Genomic DNA, 19,813 nt, shown 5'->3' with positions numbered 1-19,813 from the left:
AGCAGAATAATGTCAATAATCTTAGTTCTCAACAGCCAGTTTATAGAGAGGATAATTACTAAATAACAGGTAAACTGAAAATGTAGTTTTTTAGGCAAGCATACAGTTATACAATACTGTTACTGCGGAGATTCTCAAAACGTCAAATAAACTTTTTTTAAGTCTCATATAAAATTTTAATGCACGTTACTTAATACAAATCATGGAATAGAAAATTAAACCTTAACGTCTAGAATAACTGATCTGTGAACAGCATGATAAAGTTAAATTTTTTAACCTTCCAATGAAGGTGACAGGAGAAAATGAAATGTTAGCGATGAAAAAATACCGTTGTTGCATAAGCTTAACTTAACATAAGCTTCTGTTTGGACCAACAGAGAAGATAAAATTTGTTCTGTTTTGCTTTACCTATGAGCTAGCCACTGAAAAAAGTGGAGCATTTAAACTTTACTGTTAAAAGTGGTAAACAAACTGTTGAAACAAAACCACTATACTAGTGCTAGTTTAATTTTACGGTTTTTGGCAGGTCACCAAAATTAACATTCAAGAGATTTCTCTTCATGAGAGACGTTCAATTACTGCTACTTTAGCCATCAACTGCAATGGATACAGGTTTTGTTTGTTGGCGAAACATTGATTTTCGAGCTAGACGCAGTGTATAGCGGCCAAAACCAATCTTTCCATAGCTTTAGATATAAAGGCTTGATCATGATCATCGATAAAAATTCAAACAATGGAATTACACAATGAAGCCTAAGTTCTAATTCATCATATCTAAATAAAAGCTATTCAGTGGGCTATTGAGCACTAGTGAGCTCTTTGTATGCAAAAACTAAGGTATTACTCAGAAGTCATATAAAGTAGCACTTGCTCAAAGGTACTTCAAGGAGCGATTAGTGCTACTTGCCGTTAATTACTAAAAGGTAGGTGGGCTGTTTTGTCAATGTTTGTTGGTAATTGGTTATTGTAGACAAAAAATGACAAAACAGTAAGAGTTCTTAAAACAGCAGAATGATTATGACTCAGAATTTGCTCAATTAATTCAAAATAGTTTATAATATGAATAAGATGTGCTTCTCTTACCGCCTCGTTCTCTCACTTTTCTGTCTTTGTATTTATTGTCTTCTTGCCCTCTAGCTCTCCCATTTTTGAGTTGGTCCTCTGTCTTTTGCTAATGTGAGGTTTAAAGATGCAGTCAGCGCTCTCATCAGACTGATCGCCTAAACTTTTATGTTTATTAGTTTTATTTACATGTATATACATATATGTACAGGTATATATACATATATGTATGTGTATATATATAAATATATATAGATAAATATATATATGGACATATATAGTAGTATACATGTATATACATCCGCTAGTACATGATAATGTATGTGCGCGTGCGCACGTGCGTGCTCTTTGTACCTACCATTACTGCTGGTTAAAGCAACAAAGTCTGTCTTGTTATACACATTGGGTAGTCTATTTTTCCTTATGAGTTTTTTGCTTTCTAGGGCCCTGTTAACCACATCAAACATATTTTCTTTGGGGATTGCCTTCTCTTTACTATCGTTTATTTTCCCACCATTGGTGCAACGTTATGCTTCTTCATGCGGAAGCGAAGCTTCATTTTAACGATCGTATTCGCAATTATACAGATACTTGCTATGGTTTGGTATATTATTAGTTACATATCATTAGTTACATTGGTAGACAGACCGGTCTTAAGTTCGTCTACAAATTATTCTCTGTCTTTACGAATCGTACCGCCTCACCTGTTCTTTCTGTATAGCGCAAGCTTGGTTGGTGCAACTGTAACACTCGAGCTTTTTAAATGAGTTCATGTCTCAAGTATTTCTTGTCTCTATACTGGTTATTTATACTCATCTGCTTTATATCAACTGCTGTTCTGCATGTTTATATACATGTAAGATGTGTTATGTAGCTAAGTGTCTTTCAACGAATAGCTTCCATCCGTTAAAGTTTAAATGAAAGCAACCTGTCTATATTCTGTTGACTACCTTAGTCTCTACAACTTCATAATTACATTTGCTAAGTTTAATTCCAAGGATCTTAGTCCTAAGCCTTTACTGTTTGGATGTAAATATAGGCCAGACAAACCCAAAAAGTAAAGTTCAGCATATACAACGAGTTTCTTTATAGATTGCAGTTGTTCTCTCATGTCTTCAGATACTCATAACAGACTATAACTTGTTTGCATTTTAGGAGAACATTCCAAATTAACAATGTCATATTTAGTATTTTTGAAGGTAGAATAAGTATGGCCTGACCAATTTGTAGCAATTTCAACTGAGCAGTTTAATAATGATGTTTAACTGCAAAATAAGATATCTTGGCATCGGCTTAAGGCAAATAATAAATTGTATAAACAGTCAGATAGTCGATAATTTTTCCAACGATTATCATCAGATTACCTTTATAGCCTATTACTAAACAACCACTAAAACGAAGAGCATTATTGCCACAATTTATATTGGCTACCACCCAAAGCAAACAAACCAGCTGCGTAATAGGTATTGCATGATAATATTATCAAAGACTGCTATGTATATGGAATACATAAATAAAGTACCATATAGTGTTGACTGATTCTCAAAGTTGCTATAAATTTAGTAAAGTTTTCTGTAGTAAGACGTCAATGCCTAAATAATACTGTGATCTCGGCTCTCAAAAACCTCTATTGGCTCGTGTGTGCGCGCGCGCGTGTGTGTGTTTGTGTGGTGTGGTGTGGTGTGGTGTGGTGTGGTGCGTGCGTGCGTGCGCGCGTGCGCGCGTGCGTGCGTGCGTGTGTAATAGCGAATTGACCGATGATGCACGGGTAATAGAATAATTACCTAATGAATTTGAGCAATTTACCTAGAAAACTAAATCTTTACTAAAATCTTTATTACAACAATACTCCCGTTTTGGGCCAGCTTAACAATTGTTTAGCATAATGGTCTACAGTGCTAGTTATTAGCCCAAACAAGCAGCTCAAGCATATCTTAACCAAATTAATGACTACTCCTGTAACTTAATGGCCAAGTGTGCCATTTTTAGAGGTTGGGGTTGCATGACCAAATCCAGTGCTGTGCAAGTTTTTGGTTGCTAGATTTCAATTGCTAAAACTATACACAGGTCAAAAAGACAAAAAGACAAACATTGAAATTTATATAGATGTAGGTGTATGCATGTATTAATAGATTTATATAAATATATATAATTTAGTCAAGAAAAGTTCTAATAAAAGTAGTTTGAACTTTTGTTGTAATCAATGGTTCAATAATTTTGTCATTCGCTTGCAAAATAATATTATTCCTAACTATACAATCTTAGAACAAAAAAATCCTTAGCTAAAAAGTACTGAGTGCTCAAAGTATTCACACGATTCAAATGTATCTCATCAGCATATTATTATTGTTTCACTTTTAAACATATTAAAGGTAAAAAAGGTCCATTCTATCAATAGAATATATATCATTGAACAATATTTATATTATGACAGGTTTACCAAGTGCATACAGAACCTTATTTTGGGAATTATTTGGTATAGATAGAGGATTTTTCATTAAGACTTTTGTTAGAACAAAGACAGTTGACAGTAGTAAGCGCTTTCCAATACTATCAGGTTACAAAATCATACAAAAACCTAGTTAGTTCCAAGTGACATACTGTTGTCGTAATGTGCTTCTATTTTAATACATACTTCAGCAGTATACATAAAATTTAATTTGCCAAAAATGGTGTAAATATTTGGATTTGCCGTTGACTATTATGATCTATAATATATCAATTTTGTAAGCAAAGGAGGAAAGTGTGTGAGCAAAATAGGTGTAGTAAACAGAAAAAATAAATCTCGCTAAAAATGTGCAAATAATTTTGCTGTTTTCTTTTTCATAGAAGTTTTGTTAATATTTTAGGGTAGGTAGATGTTTTGATAAAAGTTCTTAGCTGTATTCACCGAACAATTTTTTACTTGTCACCTGCCACTGTGAGTTCATGAGTCGCTCTATAAATTTAAAAGTTTAAAATGTTAGTTGATGTTTATACTGGTTGTCTGAATTATACGTATTCGTGCTATATATCCCACACTACTTGTTATCATGTTATTATTGTATAATACAGCTATGCAAAAATAAGAAAATGAAAGCCCAACAACTTATTGGCAAGCTCACAAGAATTTGCTTGTTAGTCACCGTAGTGGCATCGTCAAACATTGGCAATGATAGACAGGATATCGCCTTGAGTGAAGATGGAGGCTACATGAATATCCTTGTTGCCATTGATGAAGATGTTCCCGAGAATGAAGAAATCATTGTCAAACTAAAGGTTTGAACACAAATATTTGACCAAAATAGGTTCAAAAGTTATTTAGTGGTTTTAATCGACTGACGATGCAAAAAGCAATTTGCTTAGTTGACAACATAAATTCTAAAACATTGAAATTGGTAAAATAGAACATCTAAACTATTATTATTACAGATTCAGCTAGTAAGGGGTACACAGATTAGTTTCCAAAAACACAAAAGTCTAAAACTAAGATTAGTTTCCAGACTGTTAACTTGCTCTTCTTAGCTATCCCAAGGAAACTTTTAAAAGTATAATTTTTGCTGGAACTAAATATTTTGCAATGCCAAGCTGTAGAAAATGGTCATGCTTGAGCTGTTAAGTATATTTCTGCTATTATGATATGATGCCAATTTGTTGCAGCCAAAATAATTGTGATTTACATGCATGGGTCTGATTATATCAAAATTTAAAGATTTTTTTTACAGAATATTATATACTTACTTGGCTGCTTAGTTGTTCTTTTTTACAAAAGTGCAAGATCAGGCTCATCAAAATTAATCCTTTGTTCTTACTATTTTTATTTACAAAGAATTATTATTTCAGCTTTGTATACATCATTACTCAAACAAATACTTTTTGTAATTATTTTTCAAAAGCAATAAAAAATACAGATATAAGATTACTATGCTAGTCTACCTACTATCTTTGCTTCTAATTATGTAATCATTGTTCTAGGAATACTTCACTAATGCTTCAGAAGTTCTGTTTACTGCAACACATCAAAGACTCTATTTCAAGAGTTTAACCATAGTTGTTCCTGAGACTTGGGCTTCAAACAGCGACTGGGAGGAGGTAAGACAACTTCACTTATTTAAATCAAAACATTTTTTGTTCATACTTAGCATGTGCTGTCGGAAATATTAATATTATGAATGCTAACAACCCTTATGGCTACTCATCAGTGAGCCTCACAAGCTATAGAACTTTGTAATCGTGTGTGACAAGCTAATAGTATAAACCAAACTGCAAGCCTCATTGTGAGTGTAGAATTATTTGTTAGCTTTCCGCCTGTTTACATACAGCCTGTTGTAGCTAAAATATTAGCTGGTTTGCACAAAAAGTTCATTTAGGCTATTAGTATTTATCACCAGTATGATAGCAGTAGCCCCATTAGATTAGCATGACTAGCAGTCCTGTACATCGTAAGGAATCATCAGATGTAATAACTATATGCCCAATTATTCTTAGTTTTAACGAGATGATTGAGTGGTGCATTTGGTAGCATGCCTGTCTAAAGGTTGGAACATGCAAGTTTTACTCCTCTGCAAAATACCCATTTTTCTTAAAGCTCCTAGTGTGGTTTTAGACAAAAACCAGCAAACAGACAATTGGACAAACACCCCTCTTATTGTAGTGAGTAATGCATATATGATTTTCAATAAAAATCTTGAAAAAAATTTAATTTTTGAGGATAAGTGGTCCATAACAACAACTACTATTATTCATTGGCTTTGATGAATAACTTTAATGCTATGGCTAATGACCAGTTAGTTTTCTAATTCCATCTCCACCAAAAATAAGAAATAAGCTAAATGATAGTTCATAAGCCTTTGTAATTGATGAATAGGAAATAATTGATATGTATTTGATTTGTTGATAAAAAAATATCTCTCATAAGTACGGCCATCTAAAATTAGCTTTATTTAAGACTGTTTTAAAAAGATTCACAGCTTTTTCATAAATAAGAAGTGACTTTTTACTCAATGTTAAACTACCAGAAATGATTGAGCTCAGTGTGTGCGATTCATTTTTGTGTTACAATATCAGCAGTTTTAAATTCTCCATTTTTCACACAATCACAAAATGATGTTCATGTAAACAAGTAGATGTGCAGCATGTAGAAAAACTCGTGCTAATACCATATAGAACATGAGGTACTACGTAGAATATGCTCATGCGTTGAATACATTAGCCTTATACAACTGTTGCTCTGTCCAACTGAGCTAGTCAGCCATCTTCAGAAACCTCAGAATAAGTGCACCGCTATTTTTTCTTTTTCTTTTGTGACAGAAGACAAACAGACAAATGAAAGTATGGACAGATGCTGGCTGACAATAATCTACTATGTGATAAAAAATAATAGTAATTTATCGGTAAACTCAACTCAATACTAAAATAAAAGATCATTTCATGCATTCTTTAAGGCCACAACATTCAGCGTAGTAGATTAACACACTATCACCTGCACCAATCATCTGCCTCTCTGCACCATAGGAATACATGTAATTGGGTAAATAGTTATTATTTTAGTTTCATTTGTACATCTCATTGCCTCTGCAGACTAGATCACCAGGATACTAGTATGGGTAATAATAATGCTAATCAAACTCAAAAGTGAAAGTCAGGTTCATAAATATCTTCTCAATGTTTTCTGCAAACAACTTAAATATTCGTAATATCGACTCACTTTAGTGACATCATTTAATGCAAAAAAGTGAGCAGTATTGTTGTCATGTAACCCAAAATTGCAAAAACAAGAACTATTTTGGTTTTTTGATCTGCCGCTCTAAACAAAATTTTTATGTGCATCATGTTTTCCAAATAAAAGTAAATTTAAAAAGAAGCCTGTAAACGTATTATATACCTTTTAGGAAATTTTCTTCTATTATCTAAAATCATAGTTTCATGAATAGTCTCATCATGTTGAAAATGTGTGGCTGGTGTACAACTGTAACAAACAATAACTACTGCAACAAAGAGAACATATCTGGTGTTTGTACTATTGCATACTTTGTTCATCACTAGTTAGTAGACAACTAATCAAAGTTGATTGATTACACTAATAGCCTTAGCACTGAATAGCCAAATATCAAAGGGTGCTATTTAGATTTGCCTCGGAATAAGAAAAATGATGATTTGGTGGTAAAATCGTTTATTATCTTATTATTTGTTTTTGATTATTTGTAGAAATAATATTCACGGAATTTATCCTTATAAATAGCTCCTCTTAACACATGTGGCTATAAACATTTTACTGAATATAGCAACAATGTTACCTGTTCTTTGGTATCCAGGATTGTATTTATGTTTGTTTCTGGTTGCTGTTAATTGTTTGTCATAAAATTAGTGTAAGTAATACAGATGTAAATAATGGCTGATAAAGAGTTGAGCATTCTACAGTTTTACCTATACATAAACTTTTTCAACACTAGAAAACCTCTACATTCATTTGTATATTTAATATAAATAAGAAATAAAAAAGCAGTAAATATCTATTAATTAGAATGCTCCAATTACTCGTACAAAAAGTATAAGATTGAGTTCTAACATCACACTTTCTTACACAGTTCGGTTCTTACATTTGTACAAATTTCAAAGTAAAATTACAATTCATGTCAAATCTGGTAGATTTATAATAATAATGATATAATATTATATAATATTATATAATAGTAACAAACTTTAAGAAGATTTCAGAAAGTTGATAATATCAGTTTTGCAAAAAATAATAGTTAAAAAAAGATTTTTGAGCAAAAGTGTCTACAGCTGAACAGCCACCAAGTAGATACTGCATCTTGATTGCAGTGAGTAAATGTAAATTTTTTTTGCTACTATTATTAAACTGTCTGAAAATTCATTTTAAGCGCTAAATATCTATTTTTGTAAAAAAATATTTTAAACTGGCCGGTTTAATCAAATGAAAAATTATTTTAAAGTTTTAAAAATGTTGCCATGTTAAAAATCAAGCTTATTTAATGTGTGTCATTCAAAGGCAGCTTCATGGATCAATAGTTAAATGTGAGGTATTACATCTCTGTAACAACTATGTTAAGAGCCGATGTCAGATTTCCAGCTATTAATCAATCTTTAAAAAATGTGCCGCACCATTATGTCTTAATTCGCAAGTAAATTAAAAGTAACTCATTTAAGCTAGTAGTTAATTTTAAAATATGAGAAAACTTTTATTGTCTTAAACCCATTGAAATTTAGCTAAAGAAACTATAGTTATGCATATTGGAATCAGAGAAAAACTATTGTCCAATTAAAGCAATAAATGCTACTACAGAAAAAATTATTTCGTGTTTTTGAATGTTTCCAAATTTGTATCATGAAATGAGAAACATTATTTTTATCAGAGAAACATACTTCTCAAATCATATCTACGAGAATTGTTAAACTTACGCAAAATGTAGTCAATCTAATGTTGTAACTTGGCTTATCTGTGCGGCTTATTTTAAAAATAGCAATTTTCTCACTCACTTTTATTCTCCCACAGCAAATATAGAAAAGCCAGTCTCATTGATTTGACTCTCTGTTGGCTCTTTGGCTTTTTTCTATATAGTCTACTACGCCAGTTGCTTACACTAACCTTAAATTTTAGGGTACATTCAAATTCATACAATCGCCTTAACAACACCTATTTTTGCACTTGATTCTTATTTTTTAACATTATGTTAATGTTAACATTAACATGTTTTAACACTAACATTAACATAATTCTAAGGCACACTGCTAACATACATGTTTATATGACTGTTATATCATGACCAACTCTAGTAGTAAACCAAATATGGAGCAAACTAGTCAAGTACATGTAGTTAATGCAATCGGCATCATCAGATAATAGAGTCATAATACAGATCTCACTCGTCAAACATGAACTAAGGCATGCAAACTTTTTGCTATTACTATTTTAGTCCATTTACATCAAGACCTTATATTTTAGGGTAAATAACAGCAGGTAATAATGGTGTTAAATTATAAAAGCTTTCCAATCAAGTGTATTTAGTATTATGGGTGGCCAGTAAACATTCTTATTCTATATTATAACTCTGATACCAAAACTTTAATAAATAAGTAATAACTAAGGTACTTTTTCTGAATAATCTTAGTTAATTTTTTTAAAGAAAAAATCTAGCCTTTTCTTTTCAGCATGCCTAGATATGTTCATTGCTAGTCAGACCATATTGATACTATTGGTAAAGTCTCATACCTGTAACTTATTTAGCTTCCAGAGTATATCTAAAACAATAGCTATCGCTAACAGTTTAAAAATCACATTTCCAGCAATTTTAACGCTTAAGGCAACTCTTTTCTCTAACCCAAAACTTATGGTCACAATAAACCAGTTACAAAATTATCTATATTCAAAAATCTTTTGCAAGCTTAACCATAGGAAATGAGCTAGTAACTAAATTTTACAAGATAAAGGTGACACAAAAAGGTAAAAAAATACATATGCACTGCAAAAATATTTTTTTACTCTAATTATGATTTAATGAAGTGCAACAAGCTACTTTATATGCCAGCTTTATACAACTTATTATTTGATTTCAGAATAAAGATATTGTTGACACCAAATACTAACATAAATACTTTTTTACGAATATTGGTTTGTAAGGGATATGTTAAAAGTTGTTTGCAACAAAATTCACATTACAGTTATTTGATATCGAAAGATTCACCATGTCTTACTCTTTTGTGTGGTAGGTGCAAAATATGTAGAAATGTGATTACAAGCTCTTAAAAGCATAAAAACGAACAGTTAATCGCAGCCACACGAGACCGCCGTAGTTTGGATTCTCTTTCCAAAACGGCTCAAATGTGACGTAGCTGTGGTAGATGGTTTCTGTTTATAATTTCATGCAACCTTATTCGTCGAAATATTTTCACAAATACACTTCACGCATTCAATAAAACCATGTCTAATGTTCTTACGCGCCTGTTTTATCGTCATTGTAATGCTGTCACTTTTAGCACTGATATATCTTATTCCTCACCGTAAAAAATTGTTGAACTTTTTAACCTTAGCTCAAAGGAGTACATATCATTGTCTGATAATCATCATGAGCCTGTTGGTCACCTGTGATAATCAAAAAGTGCTGCAAAAATTATTTTCGAAGTTTTGGGTCACATTATCAGATTACAACTGAACGATTAGTTCAAGCCGAAACAAACCTGTAAAGTAGCGAGCATCTATATTTGGTACGGGGTTTTCGGTAAAACCCGAAGTGTTTGTCATAAACTAGTGCTACAATAAGTTTATATTGAGCTTTTTATTGGCCTTTCAATTCACGTAAAAACATCACGTTACAAGACAATATTCAAACTGTCATGGCTACGTCAGAGAAATAAACGGATTCCAATCTACGACGACTTTTCGTTTTTGAGCTTTTAAGAGCTTGTAATCGCATTTTCACATATTTGACACCTACAACACAACAGAGTAAGACATGGTAAATCTTTTGATACCAAATAACTGTAATGTGAATTTTGTTGCAAGTCAACCTTTAAATAGTTGCCAAATGAAATTCAACCGTTGATAATTTATTTTGTAATAATTGTAAACAGTTGAACATTTTTAAAGAAAGATTATTAATTACTTATTGTCACAGTAAAAATCAAGAGTTCTTTTTCAGACAGCATTGTAACTTCATCAAAAAGCTCTTTGTTAGAGACTTTTTCTACTAGTTGAAGTAGGGTTATAGACCGAAATGACCAATTTTACACGCTTTTAAATTAAAAAATTTGGGCTTTCAACTAATTTGGGTAATTATTTTGATATTATAGTTTCAATATTTTGTATTGAGCTCTTGTCATGAAAAGTAATAAAGTTTTATTATTTATTACCAAAATACATTATTGTCATTATATAAAAATGAAATTTTAAACATTGATAAATAAGATATAAGTTTTAAGTTGTTTAACAATATTTTCTTCTGCAGCTTCCTGCCTCATAAGCATTGGAAAGCTGCACCTATCATACTAGGTTTCATATATTTATCATACAGCCAATACAAAAAAACGATTATGCTTGTGTTTCTGAAGTCTAGCAACAGCTTCTGATACATGCTTCTGGGCAGCATCAAAAGATCATGCTATATGAAACCTGATGAAATTGATTCATTGTCTCACGGTTTGTATTTACATGTTTAAACAACCAGGCAATGTCAGGAGAAACTATAGACAGAGCACGAGTAGTTGTAGCTGAAGCTAACGTAGCCTATGGAGATGAACCGTACACTCTTCAACCTGGGCGCTGTCAAGAAGAAGGAGACTATATTCACTTTACTCCTGAATACTTGACAGCTAAGTCTAGAGATGACAAAAAATACAGACCAGGTCGGTGGCACAAATTAAATTAGTTATGTTGAGCAATGAAAAATCTGCCCAGCATCTTCATTGTAATAAAACATGCCAATGTTTAATTTTCCCCGGTTTAACCCATTTTGTACTAAAGGTTAAACAATTGTGTAATATAAATTTTATATATATGTCCATGTATATATGGTATATAGGTCCATGTATATATATATGTATATATATATACTTATATATATATATACATGGACATATACATATACTTATATTTATATAAATAATGCATTGTCAAGTTTGTTGCTGCAGAGTATTACACAAACACAGTGATTAGGTATTCAAAGTTGCTATGTACCAAGAAACCTTATTGAAAACTTACACCTATAGGCTTGATAACATCAGAGAACCGAGAGTGGCCGTACCACAACTATCAGTTTTGAAAGGCACAAAGTTTTAGACTCCGCCATGTTTAGTCCTTAAGGTGATGTCAGTACATCAGGACATCAAAAATATAAATAAAAATACCATAGGTTCATCACCTAGACTTGTCACAACAATACGAAAGATAAAATACAGAAAAATTTTTAGAATTACATTTATGGAAGCCCAAACAGGTATTGACTGACAAAACGTTTTTAAACTTACCTTCAACACTACTGGTAAGATAATTTAAAGAACTTTTTTAGAAATACAGATATTTCTGTCTGCACCCTCAAAAGTAGTCTAGTATTTTAGAGCTTTACTTAAATGGTTTTCATGCAGAAAGTCTAAATGCACAAATTTTTTTATACTGCATTCTTTTCCGTTACAGTAATAATAAATTTTGAATTCATCAAATAACTTCTAGGAAATATTTCTTTGCAAGTTTAGTAAGCAATTGTAAAAATTATGCTACCATAAAATTTTGAGACTTTTTTCTTTGCTCCTTTTTTTACACAAAAGCAGCTTGACTTGTCAACTTTCTGTTATATGTACAGCATTTAAAGAAAATTCATGTTGGAAATGTAAAGATGAAAACTAAAAATATATATTAATTTTTAGCTAAAATAGTGCAAATCTATAAATCTGTATTATTTTAGAGCTGTGTTAAAATAGTTTTACAGGTATGCTATACTGTTGTGAATAATTTTTATGGTAAAGATTTATTTAGCTATTCTAGACACTCGACTCATATTTCTGCATTAAATGTAGTGCGTGTCATGCATTACATGTAGTATTATTTATATATATATATATATATATATATATATATATATATATATATATATATATACATATATATATACTAGCTGTGCCACCCGGCGTTGCCCGTGTAATAAAAGAGTATTTGGACAGAAAATTGATTTGTATTTAACATACATGTATAACAACATTTGCCATTCTAACTTTCAAACTACATATCGTGGGAAAAGTTTTTTGTCTTATAAACATTGAGAAGTAGTGTAAGTTTTGCTATTAGGACCATTAGGCAGTTTAATAGTGTGAGCGAACAGCTTCTCGTGACGTCATGCTATGACCCGCGTCATACATAAAGCAGTTAGGTATAACTCTCATATAATGCCTTATATTGGTTAGACAGCAACTTCGACTTCCATATTCCAGTGGGCTAGACGTAAGACCTGTGAACGACTTGGTGCGCGATCAAATCCTCATCAGTACGTAATATTTATTTCAATATTTTAAGATCTGTAGCCGGATTTCTGATGAACATTGACACAGACACACGGACTTTGAGATATATATATATATAGATATATACATTTGTATATACATACATATATGTATACTAGGTTGCATGGGTAGTAAAAAATGAGAAAATAATATGCTTATAACTAATGAGAGGTAATGTAGTTGCCTGCCACTTGCCATTAGTCTGGCACATTGCCAATGGATAATTTGATTAATCTTATTAATAGGAGCTACATGTAACTACTTGACTAACCACTCTCCATGATGTTATGGCACAACATCATGGAGAGCGGTAAAGTATTTGCACCTATATATAATGGCATATATCACCTAATGAACTTATTAGGTGGCTCAATTGGTAAGGGATAGGACTGGCAAACGGAGATTCCGAGTTCAAACCCTCCACCATAGGAATTCCTTGTATTAAAATTTTAATACCTATAACTGAACAAACACAGCCATGGGTACACAGACAAACTTTGAGAAATATATATAGGCCTATATATTTTTTTATATCTATCTGAATATTGTTTTTGATACATGTATGTCTGTTTCTGATCTGTAAATGTTTGTGTCTGTATGTATGTCTGTGCCTGTGTATGTCCAGCTATAACTATTAAAATCTTGGAATTTAAAATTCCGCATTATGATGGACCTAAACTCACAAAAATTTCGATTGCAAGTTTAACATCTAGGCGCTTTGCCACTGAGCTATACAAGGCGTATTAATCAAAGACATTATCATATACCGTAAAGCGTATGCACACGCTGAATGACGTATTATTTGAAACTCTATGAAATCTATTAACTCTATGAAACAGGATGCTTTTTTGTGTTTTCTTGAACATCTACTTTTGGTTTTTTTCGTAAAGTTTAAATGGTATATCCACAGTCAAAGCCAATCATTTTTTACGCAAACAGTGTATTATACCTGTAGGAAGAGCCTCAACATTCTTTCTTCGTTCGGACAGACGAAGAAAGTACAATATCTCATTTTGACATCTGTACTAGTATGGAGAGGTACCTGTACCGTCATTTTCAAAGTTTTGATGTATAGCTTCTGCTGGAACAGTAAAATCTTTTATACACACACTTCTATGCAAGAATTGTTATTATTAATTCAACATATTCAGAATTTTTATTTTGTTTTCTCAGTTCGTATTAATTGTATCATTACTAACACATCTTTTATTGTAATCATCGCAAGACAAACTTAATTTAGCTATTACTTGCTAATTATTTTACATTTACATTTTAACCCTTTTATAGTTGTTTTATTATTTTTATTTTTTTGACCTGCACAAAAGAGTTTTGCTCTTGATAGGAAGTTTGAAAGTTACAGTTGTTTCACAAAATTTAAAAGCCTTTACAGTTGCTTTTATTTTCTCTTTTATTTTATTTCAACTACACAAAACACTTTTCTCATGATATGTAGATTGAGAAGCAAAATAGCAAATTTTTTATATGATAAACACAAATCAGAGTTTTGTCCAAAGACTTTTTTATTATCCGAGCAATACTAGGTAGTACAGCTAGTATATTTATATATATATATATAAATCTCAGTCTGTGTGTGTTTTGTGTGTGTGTTTGTGTGTGCATTTGCGTGCGGGTGTTTGCACAAGCGCATGCGCGTGTGTGAGTGTAAGTGTGTATGTGAGTAAGAGTGCGAGTGCGAGTCTAGCTATAGTTATTAAAATTTTGAAATTATAACTTAGGGGCATGCTGGTTTTGAACTCATGGAGATGAAACCATAAGCTTCAAACAATGCGCCTAACCACTGAGCTATAACCATCAGCCTTTTCATTTACCATTTACCATATGCACTTGTTAAATTAAGTGTTATTTGAGCTTTGCGCCCACGGATTTCGATGCCCCTGTCATGAAATATATTTTGTCTAACTCTATGAAACCCAATGCTTCTTTTTATTTTTTCCGCCACACGGTAACAAAAATATATTCTCTCGAATTTAAAATTTGTCGATTTGTGTACTAATATTATACATTACTAGCTGCATTACCCGCCTACAGTAACAGAGTCACGTGCAGCATAAGGTTTATTGAGAGTTGGCTTTCATACTGTAAAACAACTCCAAATATGCAGTTACATCTCCCTCTCTCCATCTTTCCCTCTTTCCCCTCTCTCCCCCCTCTCTCCCCTCTCTCTCTCTCCTCTCTCTCCCCTCTCTCCCTCCCTCTTCCCCCTCTCCCTCTCTCTCCCCCTCTCTCTCTCCCTCCCTCTCTCCCTCTCTTTCCCTCTCTCTCCCTCTCTCTCTTCCCCCCCCCTCTCCTCCTCGCTCTCTCCTTCTCTCCCTCCCTCTCCCTCCTCTCCCTCTCTCCCTCTCTCTCTCTCTCCCCCCCCCCTCTCCTCCTCGCTCTCCCTCTCTCTCCCCTTCTCTCCCTCCCTCTCTCTCTCCCTCTCCCCCTCTCTCCCCTCCCCCTCTCCCCCTCTCCCCCCCTCTCCTCCTCGCTCTCCCTCTCTCTCCCATTCTCTCCCTCTCTCCCCCCTCTCCTCCTCGCTCTCCCTCTCTCTCCCCTTCTCTCCCTCCCTCTCTCTTTCCCTCTCCTCCTCTCTCTCCCTCTCTCTCTCTCCCCCTCTTTCTCCCTCTCTCTCTCCCCTCTCTCTCCCCCCTCTTTCTCCCTCTCTCTCTCCCCTCTCTCTCTCCCCTTCTCTCCCTCTCTCTCTCTCCCTCTCCCCCCTCTCCCTCTCTCTCTCCCCCCCTCTCCTCCTCGCTCTCCCCTTCTCTCCCTCTCTCTCCCTCTCTCTCTCCCTCTCTCCCCCCCTCTCCCTCTCTGTCTCTCCCTTTCTCTCCCTCTTTCTCTCTCCCTTAGTTCAACGCAACACATGCGGATAGACAACATTTTTGGTTTTTCTGTCGGGCGTATGAAGAAACAGATTTCGGCGTGTGCCTACTTTTGAGCAGGCGACGTATAGCTGGTCATGGCTGATGCAGGGTGACAGTAAGTCGATAGCAGCTGCTCTCTTTCTTTTCACAATAGCGTATCGCAACCCTCGGAGTACTCGTGAAAGTTCTGTAATAGTAAGTTACAGTAGGCCTACTCGTAGCTTGTAAAAAATTAGTAACTCGGCTGCTGAAGGAAATGAACATGACCCACTATCACGAACAGCGGCAAATCCAACGTTATTAAGTAGTGGAGATGTTGCAATTCATAGGCAATACAACATCGTATAAGAAACACTTACCTTTTTGATGTGGAAATTTAGTAGGTGAGAAATGCGTTTTTCCAGTGGCTCCAAGAAACAAACGTTTACGTGACCTTCTCGGTACACGTTGGCAGTAAATATTAATTGCATGTAAATAACTACTCGTTAATTTATTTTATTTAATGAATAGTACATTTGTATAGCGGTATAGACACCTTTGTATAGGCCGCAGAACTCAGGAAAGGTGCTTTTTAACACGGCAGAAAATTTGCCGTGTAAAAAGCGTGCTAACCGGAATTTCGGTTAATGCGCCCGAGCGGTGAAAGAAAAACAACAGAATCGCCACACCTTTATATAAGCCGCTTGGCTCAAATCGTCAGAGAAAAGTGGCGGCTAATAGTCCATATTACGAAATTACGATATTTAGTACTCGTATTAATTTGGCTGGCTTTGTTCGACCGAATGGAAAAAGAAAGACCGCTCTATAATTTATTTACTGTTAGTACACATATTAATTCAGTTTGCTTCGTACGACCGAAATTCGTACGACGATAAAAAGAAAGACCGCTTTATACCGCGGACACTCAATCACACACACAACAATTGCCGTTTATATAGTAGATTACAAGATATGCGTTGCTCCCCATGGGAAGTTTATAAAGGCAAGTCTGCGAAAGCAAATACTTTTTAGTAGCTCTTGCTATATACTGTAATACCTTATTCTCGATTTCACACGCTAAACGTCGTATTTATTGATGCATTGTGCCTATGGGTTACTATACCCCTATATATCGGGATGCTTTTCGCCAACCATTATCAACAAACATTTCTCTTGAAATAAAAATTTGGTGATTTTATTTGGTTGTAATAAGTTTTATTTAGTTTCATCATTTTTTATTAATAGTATTATTACCAAATCAACTGTTTTGTAGTTTACATACTTGTTATTTATTTCACATCTACATTTATATTTACTCCTAATTTATTTCTGCTGCTCAGAAGGCTTTTTTCCAGCTACACCACGTTTCCTTGATTCCGATTTTGTACCTTGCGTTCCACAATCGTTAAATATGAACAAAATAGTTTTCTTTCATTTATTTACGCCAGATCTCTTTATAACGTTAACGTACAAAATCCAAAATGGACGGAAATAAAATAAGTTCTTATAGAAGGGCAAGCAGCTTGTGACAGACATGACATAGTAGCTAAAGTTTTTAGGCTAAAAGTAAAACTACTGCTTAACTTGCTAACAAAGGGAAAAATTTTGAAGATATTCAATTTTTACTTTTTTTAATTGATTAGCAAAAACAAAGTCTGCCTCATTGTCTTCTTCTATGGCTGGTATAAAAAATACGTTCAATTCAGGTTGACTAAAGAATATTTGCAGAAATTCCAGATAAAGAAGAGGACCCAACTCTGTACAGCATCATTATCAAGCAAATGATATATAGACCATGTGGCAACCTCAATCGCCTTTCTCCCTGTATGAAAGATGGAAAATGCACCAAACAATACCCGCAAGAACTTATTCATGATACTCTGACTGCTGATTATGGATATCCACAGTATAGAAGACGAATGCCAGGGATAGAAAGACATTTTGCAAAAATTCAATACGGTAGCACAGAAATAAAAATTGACAACAGATGGATTGTGCCATACTGCCCTTTTATATCGAGAATTATCAACACCCATTTGAATGGGGATTATTGTCATTCAGTTATATAGATAAGGTGCGTTTGCAAATACATTCGGAAAGGCAGTGATTAAACAACTTTTGTAATAGAAAATAACAAAAATGAAATGAATACTTTTTAATTTGGTAGATTTATGTCCAGCAATGAAGCTGTTTGGAGAATTTGAGGTTTCCCAATTTATTAGAGACATCCTGCAGTATCAGGTCTTATTGCACACCTAAAAAAGGGATAGCGAGTATTCGTCAATAAAGACAACATCAAACAACATGAACAAGAACCACCAAGAACTACTTTAACGGAATTTTCTAAAGCGTGCAAAAACAATGAATTTGCTCAAACTCTACTACATTCTCAAATGCTTATTCACTACACGTGTACAGCACAGAAAACGTGGCAATCTAGAAAACAAAGGAAGGTTGTTGAAAATTGGCCTCACATAGGTGCATCAGATGTGCTGGAAAAAGTATATACCGTTCATCCAACAAATCTATGTAGAGTGTTTTCACTTGCACATTTTACGACACAAAGTTACGGGAATTACTTTGTTTCAAAACCTTTGAACTGTCAACAGAATCGTTTGCTCAACATTTAAGGAAGTATGTCTCAAACGAGAATTACTGGTAGATGACAGATAGTGGCACAACATTCTTCAGGAAGCTTCAGTTTCAGATTCACCTTTTCAGTTGCATAATCTCTTTACTGTTATTCTTATTAGCTGCAATCCGTCTGATCCTAAAAAATTATGGCTAGATCGTAGAAAAAGCATGGGTGGAGATGTACGCAGACAATTGAATCAAATTCAACCGCAAATGTTTTTAGATTTTATAAAACAAATTTTAAACAAAACTTTGATTTTGTTAGAAGACAAAGTCATGCGAATTTTTGGTAAAAGACTAGAGGAATTCGAATTCACATCGCCATACAGAAATTTAGACCTGCTTCCAGCGACAGAATTGCTACAAGAAACCAACTATGGCATAGCCAATTTAAATAGATTTGTTAGCAGCACAGAACCAAACCTTATATTTGGTCAGACTTTAGTTGATGGAAAGGTTTTAGAAGCTGTAAATGGTTAGCGGAAAGCAATATTTCTCTTGAACGCTTCCGATGGAATTGGTAAGACTTTCTTGCTCAATTTTTGCTTGCTGAAATCAGATCTAATTGACAAGTTGCACTGGCAGTCGCATCTTCAGGTATAGCCGCTATGTTGATGGAAGGTGGAAGAACGCTTAATTCTATGTTTAAACTGCCATTGGATATAGGAAACTTGAAGACTCATATTTGCAGCATCCGTAAAAGTACTGGATCGGCTCAATTAGTACAGACTACAAAACTAATTGTTTGGAATAAATGCACAATTGTACAAAAAGCAACATTGGAAGCTCTGGATCGCACACTTAAAGACCTTTATAACAGTGACAAACTTTTGGATGGTGTATGTGTACTTCTTGCTGGAAAGTTTTGTTAAAGCCTACCAGTCATACCTAGAGGAACTCCAGCTGATGAACTCAAAGCTTGCTTAAAAGATTCTTATATATTGCACTGTGCAGAAATGAGTGAACTAACGACAAATATAAGAGTGCATCTGTGAGGGGATGATGATTCAGGCAAATTTTCTGCACGACTTTTAAATATTGGTGATGGAAAGCTACCAGTTAACAATGAACTAATCTCTCTTTCTGAAAATCGGGGATTTATTGTAGACATGGAAAACAGTTTACTACAAAAAATTTCCCTCAATAATCAGGAAAACTATTTTCAGTACTAATGGTTGATAAAAGGTAATTCTGGCACCTAAGAACGACACTGTTGACCGCATAAATCAACTACCTTTTGAAAAATTTCTTAAACTACGACTTCATTCCTTAGCATAGACTGTGTT

The 19,813-nt window shown here is 33.8% G+C and overlaps 1 protein-coding gene across 1 annotated transcript in view; it reads left to right on the top strand.

The window, feature by feature from the left end:
* Positions 1–4,134: 4,134 nt before the first annotated feature.
* LOC137388361 (calcium-activated chloride channel regulator 1-like) overlaps positions 4,135–19,813 on the top strand; it is a 48,209-nt gene continuing 32,530 nt past the window's right edge. The window contains exons 1-3 of the mRNA XM_068074847.1: positions 4,135–4,320; positions 5,017–5,133; positions 11,226–11,403. Of these exons, the coding sequence (XP_067930948.1) occupies positions 4,135–4,320; positions 5,017–5,133; positions 11,226–11,403 (481 nt within the window). The remainder of the gene's footprint in view (positions 4,321–5,016; positions 5,134–11,225; positions 11,404–19,813) is intronic.

The sequence above is a fragment of the Watersipora subatra genome, chromosome 2 (assembly GCF_963576615.1).
Source record: "Watersipora subatra chromosome 2, tzWatSuba1.1, whole genome shotgun sequence".
Lineage (NCBI taxonomy): Eukaryota > Metazoa > Bryozoa > Gymnolaemata > Cheilostomatida > Watersiporidae > Watersipora > Watersipora subatra.
Note: the sequence above shows the minus strand (reverse complement) of the source record. Positions and strands in the feature narration are given on the sequence as shown.